At 34.0% G+C, this 20,061-nt stretch overlaps 1 protein-coding gene across 1 annotated transcript; it reads left to right on the forward strand.

The window, feature by feature from the left end:
- The first annotated feature begins 886 nt into the window (after nt 1-886).
- Nucleotides 887-19,614, forward strand: LOC111029570 (synaptic vesicle membrane protein VAT-1 homolog-like). The gene is made up of 9 exons (XM_022308617.1): nt 887-1,467; nt 10,872-11,001; nt 14,168-14,383; nt 17,574-17,713; nt 17,782-17,885; nt 17,982-18,037; nt 18,114-18,308; nt 18,408-18,603; nt 19,253-19,614. Exons 1-9 carry the CDS (start codon nt 1,202-1,204, stop codon nt 19,285-19,287), a joined length of 1,338 nt encoding a protein of 445 aa, XP_022164309.1. The 5' UTR covers nt 887-1,201; the 3' UTR covers nt 19,288-19,614.
- The last annotated feature ends 447 nt before the right edge of the window (nt 19,615-20,061 follow it).

Here is a 20,061-nt window from a genome sequence, read left to right on the forward strand (position 1 = left end):
TGTGTACTGCAGTATATGTAGTATATATTATAAGCAGATGGCAGAGACGATCTAAAAAAATATTAGGGGAGGGGAGTGAAGTCTCTACAATTACTGACTAGATTTTGAAATTTCGAATAAATTTACCGAATGAGTCTAATATTGACAAAAACCAGGCACCAACAACAATTGGCATTGGCGTTTATAATCATTAACTCGAAGAAAATATGAAAATTTTTCAAAACCTATCCATGAATAATAATGTGAATTAAATATCAAATAACTTAACCTTAATGTAGTGTGTATAGGAAGTAATATAATATAGTATATACTGTAAAACTATGCTTTTTCCTTAATTTCTAAGCGACATTATTGATACGTGATATTATATTAGATTGTTTTTTCTTAGGCACTCGTCGAAAATCGATTGATTTGGAAAAAACAAAATTAAAAAATTGTTCCCAATAAAATTTATAAATTATCGGGTAATCGGGGCTATTTCAGGTTCATCACTAATCGGTAACTGGTTTAGAAGTAAAAAAAGCTGAATGCAAAAGCTTGGACATGAGTATAATTATTAAGCGGTACCGGCGTCCGGCACTACTGGGTGCTATGACGGGACATGGGCAATGACACTATGGCAGACGTCAAACTTGAGTACGGAAGTACAGTAAAGGGTAAACACCCTAATGTCGCACAATAATAATTAATAACGAACTTCAGTTTCGCCGGCCGACCGACCGCCCGCATAACTACCGTATTTCGGTACCATCATTGTACGGTAACTGCACAACGGACGCGTGGTCACACTGCGTCTCCCAGTACGTGTATAGAAAATTAGAAAAGAGAAGGAATTTTATTGCACAAGAGGGTGTACAACTTACTGCCGCCGCCGCCCGGCCGCCATCAGCACTCGCCACTCAGCACCACTGCCGCCGGACGAATCATCGACGCCGCCGCCACGATCCGCGCTCCGTGTTCTTTCGGCAACGCTGTCGGCGCCAATACGCACATAGCGTCCACGGTCCACTCGGCACTCACCGTTGTAACGCGGACTCAGTCGGTCGTTGATTCTACCGTCACTCTCTTACATACGAAACCCCGCACGTACGCCGGTTGTAATTATACGCGTTTTATATACATTTTTTTCTGACAGTAAAACCTTAAGGACCAATTTTTTTTCGTATACATTTTTGAAATTTTAAAATCTACATCGAACAATATGGCCGAAGAAAATGCACCAGTGGCGGCGGCAGCAGCAGCCGTAGGCGACCAGCTGCAGGAGAAACCGGCGTCCGAGACCACCGTTGAACAGACGAAAGCTGAGGGCAATGGCAAAGCTGCAGTGGCTGCAGTCGAGGAACCACCCAAGGCCGAGATGAGAGCCGTCGTACTCACTGGGTTCGGCGGTCTCAAGTCCGTCAAGATCCTGAAGAAGCCCGAACCGACTATGGGCGAGGGTGAAGTCGTGATCAGGGTAAAGGCGTGGTGAGTAATCTTTTTTCAAAACATTATCGTTTTACGTGTATTTTGTTTCCCCTGTTTATACAATAATTGTGCTACCAATCCGTCGTCGAAGATGCCGACTCTAACATATGGTGGTTGCGTATTGCGTTAAACCTCTCCCTCTCGTGTTTGCAAGTAAAAATAGATCTCCGTGTGGAACACTATATTAATTATTATTATTCATTAAGCATTTCATCGTAATTGTTGCGGATTGGTCGTCGAAAGGAAGATAAGAACAGAACAGAGGCTGTCGGGTGGGAAATGGTGTAGTGGTGCTGCCACCGCCTGGGGCGTTTTTCTTTCCCGGTTTTTTGCTCCGAATTCACTATTTAGCCGCCACCTCGTAAATGTGTCGTATAGGTATTGCTGTAACCATACGTAAAGACATGTATGAGAAACGATGTAAACCTGTTGTCGTAGTCTCACGATTTCTCTCTCATCGATCGCCACCGATCCCGCATTCGTTGTTGGGCGGGTAGAGATAATACCTCGTCAGTTCGCACCTACCGGCTACCTGTTCGTCGTAATCTCTCCCTGAGCCCTAAGCTCACGAACGAGGACAAACGATAATAATAAATAATAATGTTCTGCGTCGGTTTTCGCACGAGTGTTACGCAGCGATGGAGACGACAACAACAATTCGTCTTTTCAGCCATAAATCGTTACTCGCGGCCGCTGTGGCAACGGGACCCCTCCCGATCGACGTACACATGGTAGCAGCTGCTGTCCCGCCGTTCCCACCTGTTTATTTGTGTCCAAATCTCCTTTTATACATTGTCGTTATAATAATTTTTAATATTCTTTTTTTCTATTCGTCCGACGTTCGTGTGTACACAAACACCGAACGGGGATTAAATGGACGTCTCGGGCGAGTTTTTTCTCCCCTTTTCGCCGCGATCGTTCTCCGTAGTAACCGGACCCGTAGTAGACTATTCGTTCGACGGGTGGAAACCACTGGGATTTGGTATTCCGTTGTTTGGTGGTTGCCGCGCCGACAACGTGTTGCGTTTTCACCAGAGTTCGCGCACAACAATAGTCATCTGACGGGCGGGGTGCTCGCGAGAAAACGAAAAGAAACATATGGATGATCAAATATCGTTAAATCATTTTCCATTTCCAGAACGGTTTTATTTTTTATTCTACTACTGAAACCTATTATTGATAACCATAACCATCACGGCATTCGAAAATCTGTCATCATTGAACGTTCGATTTGTACGCTTAAACGTAATAACAGCTCTTCAAACAGTAAAAAAAAGATATGTATATACCGTGTATTCGATGATGACAGATTAATGTCGAAAACATAAAAAAAAATAATCGGTTGTTTGTGTTACCCGACCGGCGCGGAAATGAAAAATAACGGAATTTTCAGAACTGTTGCCTGTTGTGGCAGCGGTTCTACGAAAAAAATTTGAGTGATTATTATCACCGGGCGCCGACACTTTTGTAGGACGACAAAATGATGACCGAGTCATTTGAATATTATCTATGTTTGTAGCCCGACCGAGTTTTTAACGGTCGGATTTTGTTCAATTACCAGAACGAACAGAATAAAATAATAATAGCTTAGTGAAAAGGGAATTGGATAACCTTGGCCTGAGACGCGCGCGCCGCCGTCTGGACTATCGAAAGACAAAAAAAAACTACAACTCAACAATGTGTATATAATATAGTATATACAGTTTGTAATAACTTGCGCGTGTGTGCTCGCTCGTTTCATGCGAAGGCGGGTTTTACTACTTGTTCGTTTGCCCAAAAACCCGTTGAATGTGGCTGACCTAACACTCGCGAAAATGTAACGTCCTCCTTCCGCGAGTCCGTCGTTTAACAGCAGACACAAACTCCCGACCCAGCTAGCGAACGGATTCGACAATCCGTTCATGATTTGGTGATACAAAATATTGTGATGTTCAACCTCGTTATCGTCTTGATGGTTTTTTATTGATATTTTTCTTATTTTTACGTAATGGAAATCTTTCGGGTGTCGATTGTTCTTATTATTATACTTGAATCCCCCCTCTCCTACCGTCTTCACTGTCATAGAATTTGAGAGCGGCATCCTTTTTTTTCTAAAACGTTGTGTATGTATACGAGTATACGTACAGTTAGTATCTGTTTTTGCCTGGTAGGCGAAAACTCGGGTGGCGATCGTTATTCGTTAATAGTAATCGCCGTTTTTATCAACGAATATTGTATCCCCTTCGCGGAACATGTGCTACTTAACAATACTCCTAGATGTAGTCCTATCGTAATTCTATAATGATACCGGGCAATAAATAAAATAAAACGATCACAATATATGCGGAGCGTTCACGTGTTTTACAAATAATAGAATGTCGATAAACAAAAATCGTTGATAAATAATATATTTATAAAAAAAGCCGCCGGAGAAACGTAAATTTGTATGTTTAATGTGACGTTTGTAAGTTTGTAACGGTCGCCAGGGTAAGACTGAAAAATGAATTATTCGTCGGGCGGTTACGCAGTAAAATACTAAAATTAGACACATAAAACACTTGTATTTCCGCCATCAAGGGGATAAATCTTCTTGACCGAACGTCGTTAAAAATTCTTGCAGTAGGTATCTAATACCTATACAAACAAAATCCGGTTTCTTTTGAAGCTTAACAATTGAGATGTGCTCGTATCAAGATTTGTAACTGAATAATATGACCATGACGCTCATATTTTGCGAACGGACAAGTTGGGCGTGGGTTGCATTATCATAACATATATATATATAATATATATATATATGTAACGTATGGGGATCGGCTCGCGGTGGTGCCGCTGCAGGGATGTTTTGACCAAACCTGGCAACGCCGCGTCAGTCACCGCCGAGGCTCGAACACATGTTGCGATCTTTTCGGCGACGGCGACGGCGACGGGTTCAACGGTTGCGCTGTCTTTCGTCCACTAGGCACTCGCCTTGGCTTGCACACACGCGCTACGCGCTCGTTATCACAAAATCGCGAAGGGATCAACAAGTCCAGTGAAATATAGTACTTTATAAAAGCAGACAGCATTAGTGCGCAACAGTGGCTTACAAGTCGCCACCCTTTCGACGCGTATCCTCCCATCTACCTCTCCTCCCGCATTATGATTTAACTCTGTGGCTTGTCGATTAGCCTTATGCCGCCCTTTCTTTCGCTCCGTGCATCTTTCCATCGAAAAAAAGAAAAACTCTCGTAATAAGAGGACTTCAGCGCAATATTTGTTTTTTCGCTCAGACCCACGCGTAAAATCATTTTTTATAATTTTTGAGTAATATCACTTACAACAAAAACAATAGAGAATACCTACTATTTTTTAAGGGTTTACATATGGGTTTTAAAAAGTTTGTTTTTATAATTATATTATGATTTGACTTTATAAAAAAAGAAATGTTGTATATTTAAATGGATATTAAATTGTTTTGAGACAATATTTAGACATATCTACCTACCTCAAAAATATTCTTCTCTATAATTTCTAGGATAGGTCATTTTACTCTCAAGATACCTAAAAAAATCATTAAAAAAAATGATTTAGATTCCTATAAGTTACGCGTGTGCCAGAGATAGTCAACTTGTGCCGACTTCCTATTAACTTTTTTGTTTCGTATCATACATAGTATGCTCAAAACTTGTTATCGTGATGCTAATTGTCCGTTTTGCCACGAAGAGATGCATTGAGGAAATTATATTTTTGTAGCAAGTTTCGGTGTGGATGGGTATGTGCGTGCGCTTGTGATCGATCGGTCGATGCGAAAAACGGTCCCACCCCGGTTCGCGATGAGTCATTGTAGCCGATCCCATTATTTTATATTACTTACGGAATTCAAAGACTAACGTGTAAACTGATTAATTTTAATATCTATACTTATAATATATTTGTTATCGAACACTTAGCGAACGATTTATTAGTATTTATTCCTACATCAGGGGAAATATTGTACCGTCAATAAAAAACACGCTTGCATTCCATATCATTATAAAAACATAATAAATAGATTAAAATAGTTGACTTTTTGTCTGAAAACTAAATTGCCGAATGTTCTGTCAAAAATATTTATTTAGCAGTCAGTATTTTATACGACCATTTTTACTTATTTTATTATTTTATAATATTTTGTGAACTAAACTATTAGTAAATAGGTTATCCTATCGGTAATAAATAAACTAATTTCGTAACTTATTCAAATTTTTCAACAGTTTAACCATATTTTAGTGAAATGATTGTTTTTTGTTTGTGAAAGTGTGAAAACTATCTACAGCATTTATAGAACCATAGTAGATTATATCGTATCAAACAGACTTGTCATATTTTTGCCTATTGCCTAGAGCGCATTGTTTATATATAGTCTAAACCAAACCACCCGAGAATAAAACTATTTTCGATCTCATAATTGAAAGTAGGGGTTGAAAACACGAAATGTATAACAAAGGATTTATGGTATAAAAACTGGATTGAACGGTACACAATGCACATCATATTATAACGGAAGGAAGTGATAACATTCCTTGCCGCAGGGGTGTGTTATTAGAAATCGTGTAGGAATTTCTCGTTCAAGTGAAATACTTGACATATTTTTCATTCATCTAATAAAATACTTTATAATGTGTTGATATTTATTTAATTTGTAGTTATACCTACTAATGACATTTTTATACTATGGTGCATTGAATTAAATATGCTTTTAAATAAATCATTTTAAATCGACATTAGTCACTAATATTTCATTAATTTATTTAAATAAATACCTATACCAATAAGCGTTTTTTTACTGTAAATTTGAAAACAAATAGTTCTCTTGAAACTGATCAACTTAAAATTACAAAAGACTAAAGAACTTTCTGTTGTAGAGGATGCTATATAGATTCCTGGTGTATTTCGTCATTGAGTAAGTCTCAGTAATGGATGTGTTGAATTTGGATTCAATGATAAATCATTGTATACGAAGAACGATTCTGAACTAAAAAGACCGGCATATAGTTCTAATAGTTCTAAAAGCCTTTATGTATTTAAAATTATAATATATCATATTATATTTATGTTTCTACAATATCGCACATGAATTTTTTTAATTCATGAGATTAAACAAATTCCTGCCAAAAGTCAATATTGGCATATCGTTGATTCGTGTGAATAAAGTGAATCTCTTAAATTGATTGTATGCAAATATACTTTTCTAATCAAATATTATATTTTAATTTTTGTCTATTTATTATCAGTAGTTTCACATTTTTAATATATATCGATTTGTAATTTTAAATATTATAAGAAAAAAAATAACTTACTAATCAATGTTATATCTCAGAATATGAAACTGTTATGTTACCAATTGTATACTCAAATGTTTAAATTAAACATGACAAAAACAATATGACGAAAGACTCGTGGTTTTAACGATGGGTGCGATAAGTGATAACTATTATACCTAAATAATAATAGTAACTTTGACTTTTGACCGAGATAAATTATATTTAATACGGATTAAATATTTGGAAGTGCTTGTGAACTCAACAACTAATGTGTCATCGTATTTTCGATAACAGTTTAACAATATTTTATATTATAGTGTTAATAATGTTAATTGTTGGCTACGTGAGTCGTGACGCTGGCACCCGCATGTTTGAACTTTAGCTCTAGTAATTGTTAGATAATTTTTACAAATTTGTAACCCCCATTTAAAAATTTTATACACCCCCACATCGCTTGTAAAATCCATATTTACGTTACGGGTACCGGTGTTACGTTCGCCAGCACTACATTTTATATTTGACATATTGGTCAATAAATTCAAAAACCACACCAGGAACATTGTTATAAAATGTGTACGCCCCTCTCCTCATTACTCGTATAATTAATTTTTACGTTGGTTGTACAAAAAATATTTTTGGCAATGTCTTTTATATAATTTTCTTTCCGATATTATCAAAATAGTACACTATTAGTAATTAGTATATATAATTTCTGTTAGGTATCTAGAATAGGCTGTAGAATGTAGATAGTGTACAATGTCGTATCAGATAATATTATTTGACGCATTTAGCTGATAACAATTCTAAATATAATGTAATACTCAATAATATTCTTCATACTTATTCATAAAATATTCAATGTAGACTATTTTCTATGCTATTGTTATTATCAAACACTGAACTTTATATGCATATTGCAATTGCATTTTAATATTACTACATGTCTACATATCTACGGAATAGCGTGTCCATGCATTATATGCATATATACTGTCATTGCCATGGAATTTTCTTTTCAAAAAATTCAAATCGGAGACATCGATCCTTGTTGTTTTTATAATTAACGCTTTATCTTATATATAGTTATATCATAGAAAATAATTAGGTTTATGACCCCAGTATGAATTTCAAAAGCTATTTTTTTATTTACTGTAGTTACCTACAATAAACCATATAATAATGATTTAGGTTGATGATGCCTGGATTACCAACAGATGATTTATATTGTGTCATGTCGCCACGTGTATAAACACAATGAACATTTTTTCACTATATAATGTAGTACCTATATCAGTAGAAGCTAATAAACAATATTGTTAACGTAGAAAAAAATAAATAAAATGAGGTCGGATTCTTTAAACAACAATCAACACCATTGCGGGTAAAATCAAAATAAAGCAGTATAAGCACCGATATTGGGATGTATAGCGTCGAATCAAAGCAAACTACACAGTAAAAACTAAAAGTAATTAATATAAAAGTAGCTTCCATGTTTCCAAACCGGCAATGAATATTCACCGATGCGGTTTGACCTTATCTTTTTACTTGAGTGTCCAAATTATGATAAAAGTCTTTATTTTTATTTTTTTTCGTCGAGTGAATCGGTAAATCGTGCGTCAAGTAGTGATATAAAATATAAAACTATGGGTGTCGGGAGAAGGGTTGGAAAAGAAAAGTTTGTTCCGGTACGATTGTCAGCAAGGAGAAATCTGCATTCGTCGTACGCTGGCACAGTGGCACGATTTAGTAGGTAATTATATATATATACTTTTTTTCATTATATTCAAAAAAAAGTGGGAATATGTCGCACGGTTGACTGATTGTTGCAGTTTTCCAATCGTGCCTAGTAGGCACTTGACGTACCTCTAGAATAGTATGTTATTAATTTTGTATCGAATTTTCTCGGATTGATGGGGTGGTTGTGCAGTATCAACTGGTAATCGAGAAACGCCATTATTCCACTACCCGCATCAAAAAGTGGAAGTAACGTTCCCGCCGCTCGAGTAGATATATATAGGGCCATATAGGCAATACATTATGAAAACGACCTCGTCACAGCCCAAGTTTTTAGTTAATCTCTTTCCAGTGTTTTCTGACGTATAGCAGTGCACGGGGACGCAAAATAAAAACCGTTATCAAAATGATTACGGTCACACGCCTAACACAATATGAAATGTCACGGTGCTCCGGCATATAATAATAAGTGGCACTGACTCTTTGAGGAAACTCACTAAATTACTTCTAGCGACGCAGTGGTTGTTATAACTTATTACGCGTGGGTAGTCGTTAAACTATATTAATAATCCAAAGGGATAAAAATTAAGACCGGTGTCGCGATTTTTTTATTTTTTCGTTTCGACAACGGACTTCGTTTTAACGAACGCTCGTCGCCGCCGCGACCGCCAGCACGTATTCATATTGCTAGACTTAATTTATTTTATTATTATTATAAATTCTACGGGTTATGTTATTAGTTATTACTATTATACATCACATACGTGCGTTATTTATAACGTAGGTACCTAATAATAATAAAAACGTATCGCCGTGCGTAGTAGTAGTAGTAATAGTAGTAGTATTATTATTATATAAATATTACAAAAACTACGTGGTCGTTACAAATAATACACCTATATAATATATAATATAATGGGTGACGTGCAGTGTCGCGGCGCGGCGGCCCGGCGGCTGGCGGCAACCGCGTTACGTGACTGCACAACACGTCTAGACACGTCGGCGTCACTGACAAATACGGTTTTTTTCCCCCTTTTCCTACCCTCATATATATACCAACCACCGCTCCCGTCACACGAACGCGCCTGGATACACCCCGCGAATTCTACAAAGTACAAACCACGATGACGACTATACCACCTATACCGACCGACCACACCAAACATAATATATTATACTCATATAACCATTCCTACTATGCAGTACTCGCGACTGCCGCCACTCCGCCGTCGCTCCAGGGGTTATTCCACCCGACTCAGATGTATATAATATCACTTGTACTGTTTAACTACCACCGGTCACGCGACGGATGCCGTCATCGTCGTCGCCACTGCAGCCCTCGCCGCCGCCACTGCAGCCTTCGTCGCCTCCGCCGCTGCCGACGCCGTCGCGCTCCGTTTACATTGCGATATAATTATTGTGCTAGATCGTGTCTCGTAATAAAATAAAAATCGGGCCAACTGGGGCGCGCAACGGCCAATAATAGTAACGTTTTCGGTGTGCGCCATATAACCGCCCCCTCGATTTGGCGCACCTACTCGGCGACGGGCTGAAAATGCTTTTGAAACCCGATTATATACTATCGTTCTGAATCACCTCGTTTCCCGTGTCTCATATACTATTATAGCGGTCTATATATATACAACAATATACGTATAGGTAATAGGTATTATATTTATATACGTTTATGTGGCGCCGCCCGTCCACCGGTGTTGGCGACACGATAAGTGGATTACGTTTTTCGATTGTACAAATTGAAAAAAAATACACAAAATCCATTTTCGTGTACAACGACGACGAGATTGTTACGCAGAAATGAAAGTGTATCGTGTGTCGTATCAACAGTTTTATGTTGAAGAAGACACCTGTTTATCCATTGTTATCGATATTGAATCTAAACATATAATATAGGTAGGTAGTTTGTGTAGGTACTTACACTTTACACACCTAACTATAGAAACTACCCCCCACGATTTGTACTTCTACCTTTTTATCGTGGTAATCTTGTATTTTTGAAACGAGATGGATATTGATATATTAACCATACAACTTATCGTAAATATATAGTATAAAATATGTACGTATGTATACATTTTCACTTTTTGATATCGACTAATCGGTTAATCATGAAAACATAACTTACCGTAAAAACCATTTCAGGGTGGGTTCATGTTTTATGTACAACAATTTAAAAAAATATATATTTTGTTGAACTATAATTATGTATTACTCGTACAATACTAAAATATCACCATTTTATCGCAGTCAATAAATGGCCGTACTACATGGTCTGATGACGACAAGGCGCGTGCGCGGGCAATATTATTATATTGAAAATAAAACCGCTGTAACGAAATTTCTTATTTACACATTTTCACTAACTATACCCATGATTTTTTTTTCTAGTGGTTTGAATTTCCAAGATTTAATGGCCCGACAAGGTGTGATCGAGTCTCTGCCTAAAGCTCCGTTCATATTGGGTTTTGAATGCTCCGGTGTCATCGAGCAAGTCGCAGAAGGTGTTGAGAAGTTCAAGGTAAGAAATATCTGCTATATATATATCATTATGCAGAAAACGACTTCTACATATTATTAGAATAAATTACAGTGATATGAATTCGTGACCAACAACCGTGTATGTGATATATGACATCTTATATAGGATGTTATTATTATTATTGTGTTCGTCGGTAGTATCGAGTTTTGAAACGTAGGCGTATCAATTTTCCAGTCGCTCTTGATTTTTACTTCATGTATTATAATATTATATACGCGATTCCCCGGTGTCAAATTCTTTTAATAGACAAATGAATAACGAAACGAAAATAATATTCGCGTATCGTTGCCCACGCGAGTGTTTGACGGAGATTAATAATGATATATCTTATGTACATATACGAGTCACTTGATACACGAGAAAAACGCATGTGTGCGTTTAACAGCTTGGCTTAATTTAAACTATTCCGTCCGTCGAAGCGTCGGTTCGCATCCGGCGCTCGCGTGTACATTTCGAACGCGATCTCTCGTATAGTGGTGTGTATATTATTATGTATACATGATGCACATACAGCAGCCTCGCCTGGGGTTAAAGACACGATTAAGAGTTAAATATGTGCTGGAATTTAGAAATGTATACTATTTACGATCGACAGGGATAAATTTCAATTGCCTTCCCAATTCTCATCACACTCATCACAGCCTCTATCATCGCGGTACAGTAAAACGCGTTTCTCGACATTAGTATCTTATATCTTGTGTATACACAGCCGTTGAAAGGGACAAGTTTCTATTTATTCGTGCGAACCACGTGCGGCTCAAATAAGTGTAGAGGTGAAGAAGGTGTGGCAGCCGTGGCGTCCTTACTCCTTATACTTACAATAGAATCGTCTGTAGTAGATTTTAGTATAATACAAATACAATGTTATCATCTAGACCGGAATGGCGACGGGGCGACGGTTATTTTCTTAAGTGACGGGACGTATTATTACTCTGTTCAATGTCATAGGAGGGTCCGGCGTGTACATAATATAAATATATAATACTGCAGCGGTGAGTATGCTATATAATATACAGACGATAATAATAATAATAATAATAATAATTAAACTATAACCCGCATAGAGAAGCTATACGGATTACTAACCTCGTGGTATGCAAACGTCGTCGCCGTGGTCAATATGATTAAGTAAAAAAAATTTTTAATAGACCGTTTCTTTTTTATAAGTGTGTCGGGACTCGGGGGAGAGAAGTGAAGACGCGGCGTTTGCTGCCGTCACTTATTTGTGTATTATAGTGTCATGGAGACGTGGACAGTCGGTGGGTGCTCTCACACGTGCGGGCCGCAGACCAAAGAATGTGCTGTGATGTCGTGTGAAACGTGAATAATGACGATAATTGATCCTCATTGAGTCTAATTATTTAATAATCGAATACTGCAATATACACATACCATACACCTATTCAATGGCCGGCATCTTTGGTGATCATTATTCATCGTAGTGCTCGTGGGGGAGGGGGGTGGATAAACGGCTAATTCGATCATATTTTTTTACGTCCTCTTGTGTGTATACACCTCCTCATAGTTGTCATCGCCATTCACCGCTAATGTTTTGTTTCCGAAGTTTTTGAAAACTTTATTCGTAGAATTTCCTTGTACCACACTCCAACCACTAATAATGTCAGCGTTACGATGATCGTACAGTCAATTTTAATTATGCTCTCAATAAGATTTATTTTTTCGACCAAAAAAGGACAGATAACGTTTCATCGCAGCTGTGTGATGGACGTAAACGATCGCAGTCTCAGTATAACCACTAAATACGTCAACACGTGTATTATTTTTTTCGTCCCTTATGATATAGTGACAACACAAATGCGTTACACCAGATGCAGATCGTTAACAAGCGGGGCGACGAGGACTGAGGAGAGATATATGTGCAATGTGCATGTCGGGATTTTTTTCTATAGAGATACTACCGAAAACATAACTTGCAATTTCTCAACAACCCAAAAATTTGTTTATTTTCCGATTAAATAAATATTATGTTGAATGCAATGACATTATAACTGTCGAATAAAAATATTGTATTCTATTGATATTTGTGAGTATCAGATATCAAGTTTTTTTTAAAAATATAATAATATATTCATCAGTATTGTGTTCACTTATATAGGGCATTTTTAAACAATTTTTTTATGAACTATCGAAGCAATACAACTAAGTCAATACAAAAATTATCAGATAAGCCACAAGAGCATTCTTTATACAATATTTTTTCAAATACAATAAATTGGTGTAATTTTTTTTTGTAAAAATAATTACACATCCCGACCTATTTGTAATAATCGTAACTATTATAATATTATTTGATTATTGATACACATATTATCAAATTATCCAATTAATGTCTCTGGCATTAATATGACCTATTGGTTATTTAATCAAATATTATTACTATGATCAATCTACTAATGTTTTCTATATTATTGACCAAGTATTATACCGAAGTGTCAAACTCGCGCGTGTATAATATCGAGTACTACACATTGATCCATATTAATGATACGTTTCCAAAATTAAAATGGCTTCGGAAATCGGGCGCGGGGATTAAATCTTCAGTCCCCTATCATTATTAAATATTATTGTTAGCCCCCAGTGCTCGTAAAAACTATAAATAGTAACTTCGTTCGTGATCGACAACCGGTTTGCTCGTTGGTTATTATAAAAAACTAAAAAGCAGACGTCGTTCTCCCACGTGCAAATTGATTACCATAATAATAATAACAATAACGACGATGATATTATTATTATTACATATTGCATGGTATAGAGGTATAGATTATATAGGTATACGAAATAGTAGACGTACATACATAATACGACTATAAATCATAGAACGCGTAAAGTCGTTCGGAATATTTTGGAGACGACTTAAGTAAATTATCCATCACCCATAATAATATATTATATAATATATAAACACATAGATATTATAATCAGGTTTGTTGTAATTTTTCTAGTATGGAATAAGAAACTAATAAATGTATCTATTCAAATATTGAAATATATTATATTGCCTATGCAATAATATTATGACATTATGTTGTAGTCGAACCAACGCAAATCGTTGTTTTTCAATTCGTATTAAAATTTTTATTTTTATTCTATAATATTGTAATAATCCTGCATATTTTGTCCGCAGGTCGGTGATCGCGTCGTAGCGTTGCCCGAGTGGCGCGCGTGGTCCGAACTCGTATCCGTGCCGGCCAAGAACGTGTTTGCCATACCGGATGGCCTGAACTACGTGGACGCCGCGGCCTTGGCCACCAACTACATCGTTGCCTACGTGTTGCTGTTCGAGCTGGGCGCCGTCAAGCCCGGCAGCAGCCTGATCCTGCACTCGGCCGGTGGCGGAGTGGTAAGTGTATATTTTAATTACATGTTATAGGTATTATACAGCATACATATTATATAATATGATGATGTGTAGAGTAGTAACTGTGCCCGAGTAACTAAGTAGTCAAAGTTAGAACGTAAACTGCAGCAGTTATATGTTTAAGTTACAATACGATATAAGTACTAACTTCAAGCCTTGCGACTAGCCCCAACTAAGTTTGGAAAAAAATTTACAAGTAGCACCAACATAAGAAACTTCTGACTTGACTAATTAATCAGTTATGGCCCTGCAGACTCGGATGCAATATCATATAATCGAAACTTGTACGGGTTGCTGTCTTTATTTATGAGAAAATGGGGTTTTCACTCCACATTATATATGAGTGTTATACCACTAAATATTGTTGTACACTTATATAGAGTTCCCTATAGTTTTGTCGTTTGCTTTGTTTCCTGGTTATTGGTTATGTACATTTTTTTTAAATGTTTTTCCCTCAAGTTGCTTAACAATACTGTATACACAAGCACTGTTATAATTTATATTTGATTTGGATCGGGGGTGTATCCAAGTAAGTAAATATAAATGTGGTGTTTTAGTGAGATCTCACATTACATTTTAAAGTAAAATATTGTTCTTCATATTCATATCAAATTGTAATTTCAGTGGGGGGTTGGAATTATTTGAGCGTGATAGTCCCCCGTTAGCTTCCTTTCACTATTGATTACCGCCAATTTTGGGGTCATTGGAAATCCAAAACTAAACCGTAGGCTAACACGTTATGAACTTGAAAATCCAAAACGCGCATACAACAAAAGTAGACACTGTACGGTAACGGTATAACCATCATCGTTCATCATTTTAGTCTATTATAAATTTATAATAAATATTAAATATTAATATATTATATGTGTATGAATATGATTATACTTTTATAATCATTAATTCTCATACTATACTTTAATAAAACTATAAAAGTATGCTGAGTCCTACTCTTTGGTCGAATACATTACGTGTACACAATAATTATTAATAATGTCGCAAATGCGAGTAATCGCCGTCGGAATGTCATGCAACTATACCAGATACAATACGATATTATAATTGCATAACTAAATTGAGTAATGAGTCAACTTTGTTATTTCCCCGCCTTAGAGAGATAAGAAACTAGTCTACTTGTGCCTGCGAAAAAAAAAATACCGCCCGTCTGGAAAACGCACGAGTGTTTACTCAGCGCAACGGCGGTATAATAAATGTCAATTGTTTTTCACCACGATCAATCGATTATGGACGCTCTCTCTTCCGCGATTTTCTCCTAGAGTCTTTAGCTGCTACACAATCATAGGAACATTTTAACGATTAGAAATCATATGACGTTTTAAATATTATTATCATTTATCCCAAACCCGGCAGATAACCTTTTAGTCAAAAGCCGTACAAAATAACCAAAGCAAAGAATTTGAACTCTCTATTAATATTATGTTTCTTTTAGGTTTGTCCGTCATATTTATTATTATAATTTAAAGTAATTATATTTCGTGCCCGTGTACGGTTCATAGTTCACTCAAACACGCATATTGATTTGTATCATTAAATATTTATAGTGATTTATATATATATATTATATACATTATACATTAATACATTTAGGCATTCATATAAAATAAATTTTATAAAATTAACTAATAACTATAATTTGAGACCCAATTAGTCAAGCTTGTAGAATCTGGAAGGCATTTGAAGTTAGTACTCTTGTAATTTTATGACTATAGAGTAATTTACCGTAATTGGTAAACAACTGGAAAAATATTTTCATCAGTTATTAGAAGAATTAAAATCAGCTCCTTACATCTGTACAGACGTACAGTTATAATATTTTAATAACTAAATACAAATATACTATAATTACATTATACCTAACATATTGTATTAAATTATAAAAACATAAAAATAACCTTTTTACGATATACATAAGAATTATATTGGTTATTACTGTTGATACAGTACTTGTTAGTTTTGAACATTTTATGTTTGTCAATGTTGAGTATCAAACGGATGTTATCACAATATTTGTATAGTCTTTCATACCCACGCGCAACATGAATAAATTAAATGCTTTTACATAATATCGGTTCCTTTGATTTTTAAGTAAAATCACTTATTTCAAAAACAATTGAGAATGATATTTTGACGTTTCACATATCTATTTTATATTTAATTATTATTTGACTTTGTATTCAATTTATAAATAAAAAAAAAAATTGTTACTATATATGATTTTTAAATTGTTTCGAGACAATATTTAGACAAATCGATGTGTTATTGATGGTATTTTTAATAATTTTTATATTCAGTGATTTTACTTTAAGATAATTCGAAAACGTAACAAAAAAAATGATTTTGCGTGAATTCGTTTTGCCTTTGTTGCAAGTGGACCGGAGAAGGAAAACAAACGAGGTGAAATAACAGTATTTTTTTAAAATTGAATTAAATAATAATGATAATTAAAATGCTTATTAGAAATCCCAACTATTAATGTTTTTGTGTACATAAGTAGCCAATGAGTACATGCAAGAGTACATAGAGTAATGTCAGATATTGATTAAACGATAACGAATATAAAATTGTTATAAAACCCGCAATATAAATATGCTTTTAATATCGTTATTCGTTAATTTACAATTTTTAATGCTCACAAAGCTATTATGATAACTTTATTCATTATTCTTATTAATTATTGATTGAACTTAATTATATTTTGTTAGCTGGGTATATAATCTTTTATTTTTAGTTCATATGATTATTTTAAATTTACCAACAAGTTTAATATTTTAATTGTTTGTCTTAATTGTACTGAACCGAAGGGTGAACTTATTCCCTAATGTATGGAGAGCTAAACTCGTGCATTGTAAGTAATTTCTGTTTTAATACAACATTTTACGGTCGTAGTCATAAAAATATCAATGTCAAATTAAATCAGTATTCATATACCTGTTTACTAGGTACCTTCTAAATTTCTAATATTTTAATGTTTCGTAATAAAAGGTATAACTTTACCTTATTGTTACATTTATACAAATATTTGTCATTTGTTGAGAACATGTATGCTAATGTTATCTTAAACCGAAAAAATATACAAGAAAAACGATATTTTTAAAATCATTTAAAAGCAATATTAAAAATAAAACTTATTCTAAAATTAACTTATTTTCAGGGTCAAGCTGTAGCCCAACTTTGCAAAACTGTAGATGTCACTGTATTTGGTGTAGCATCAAAAACTAAACATGAAGCTTTAAAAGGAACCATTGATCATCTTTTGGAACGTGGTAGTGATTATGCTGCTGAAGTTAGGAAGTAATTTACACAATTTGATAAGCACTGAATTTATATTAGGTACTAAAATTTGTAATTGATTCATTTAGGGTTTCTCCGGAAGGAGTGGATCTCTTTTTGGACTGCGTTTGTGGTGAAGAATGTAGCCGTGGATACTCTCTTTTGAAACCTATGGGCAAATATATTTTGTTTGGTAAGTATAAATTTTCTAGTTTTGTATTTTACTGTCTAACGAAATTAATTAAATGTTTGGTTAACATTCAATAATGTAAAAAAATCTTTTGTTTAGGTTCATCCAACATTGTCACGGGAGAAACGAAAAGTTTCTTTAGTGCTGCTAAATCTGTAAGTTTTGAATATCTAATTAATACTGAAATTAAATATAATTTCTTGGTTTAATTTTTTTAATTTTTTTTTTAAGTGGTGGCAAGTGGATAAAATTTCCCCATTGAAATTGTTTGATGACAGTAAAACTCTAATGGGATTCAATTTAAGGCGAGTGTTGTTCCACCAAAACCAATCTGAATATGTGGCAAACATTTTTGACAAAGTAATTGGATTATGGAAGGATGGAAAGGTTAAACCCGTTATTGATTCCACTTGGGCTTTTGAAGATGTTAGTATTTACCCATATCATAATATTAAGTATTTAAGAAAATAAAAAAAATACCTACATAGTTCAATAATAATCATTTATATTTATAATTAATTTTAGGTTGGTGAAGCTATGCAAAAAATGCATGATAGGAAAAATATTGGAAAAATTGTGTTGGACCCAAGCTTGGAACCAAAACCAAAGCCAGCTACACCCGTCAAAGGAAAATCAAAGAATGCTGATAAAGAAAAGGAAAAGAAAGAAGAAGATTCTTCTGCTAATGGCACTACAACTCCTGAAGCTTCAAGTCCTACAAGTATGTTTCTATAATTACTTATATGAATAACTAAAAACAGTTAAAACAAACTCTTATAAAGTTATAAAATGTATTAAATATATTATAAGTGATTTTAAACTTTTTTCCATTATAAATGTACTGATCTACTTCAAAAACAACAATACTAACTAGCCAGTTTCAGTCATAAATCTAGCTTTGTATTATGAAAATGTGTTTTATTTCATAAAATTAATAAAAATGTATAGTTCATTTAGGATATTAATTAAGTACTTACTACTTACTTATAACATTTAGTTATGAAATTATTACTGACAGTTGTTTTTAAAATACGTTAAAAGTAGATAAATATTTTAGTTAAAAAAAATTATGTTATTGATTATGAAGTAAATATTTAAAGAATATCTCATTAACTTTTGTTAATTTTTATTTTTTAAATTGTGACATATTCCCATTTTACTCTTATCACCATCATTTAAGTATTGTAATTAAATATATGGTTTGAATCGATATAAAAAAATTATACAATTAAAATTATAATATGCCTATTTGAGAGACTATTATTTATATCACACACATGTATGGAAGCAAATAAAACACATTTTTTAGTAGCATCCACTTAATAATTATTGAATGCATTCTGATAATTAATTCTATTTGTAATTTACAGCTAAAGAGAAGGAGAAGGAAAAGGAATCAAGTTGAATGCACTAGTGAAAACATCATTCTCAAAATTACTACCTACTTATTTAATAATAATAATAATAAAATAAACTTCTCATTAGCGCTTTTTTCCAGTCTTATATTACACTAAACAATGAAATATCAATTTTAGCCTTTTTAGCAATATTTTAAATATTTATTTCAATCATTTAAGTATTGACAAACTACCTTCATTTATACTTAGTCAAATAATATTATATAAAATACTATATTATGGTTTTGATTAATGATATAAATTGTTTTACCTAATCAACAATTTATTACACTAGGCTAATCTATTACTAGTAAACATGTACCAAATATTATGTATACTTATGTGTTGATTTTTATATAATTGTTTTGGTTCATTTTGCTCGTACATCTCTATGCATTTTCTACAATTATTATTATTATTATTATTTTTAGCTTAAATTTTAAGTTTTATATTATACTAAAACATGAAATGATTTATTTTTCCATTATTTTTTTATATACAATTTCTAAATAAAAACATGTGGGAGTTTAATAACAATATATTTTTAATTTATACACACATACTATACATGTATTATGATTTATGTAGATTGGTTGAATTCTGTTTAAAAAAAAAAAATTATAAATGTGGAATTGTGTATAATATATATTATTATCTATACACATACACATATATATTTATTAATTTATATGAGTATTATTATTACTATTATTATTATTATATATTATTTATTGTGCTGTTTAAAACTATTAAAAAATATATAAGTATAATATATTTATATA

This window comes from Myzus persicae, unplaced genomic scaffold (genome assembly GCF_001856785.1).
Source record: "Myzus persicae strain clone G006 unplaced genomic scaffold, MPER_G0061.0, whole genome shotgun sequence".
In the NCBI taxonomy this organism is placed as follows: domain Eukaryota; kingdom Metazoa; phylum Arthropoda; class Insecta; order Hemiptera; family Aphididae; genus Myzus; species Myzus persicae.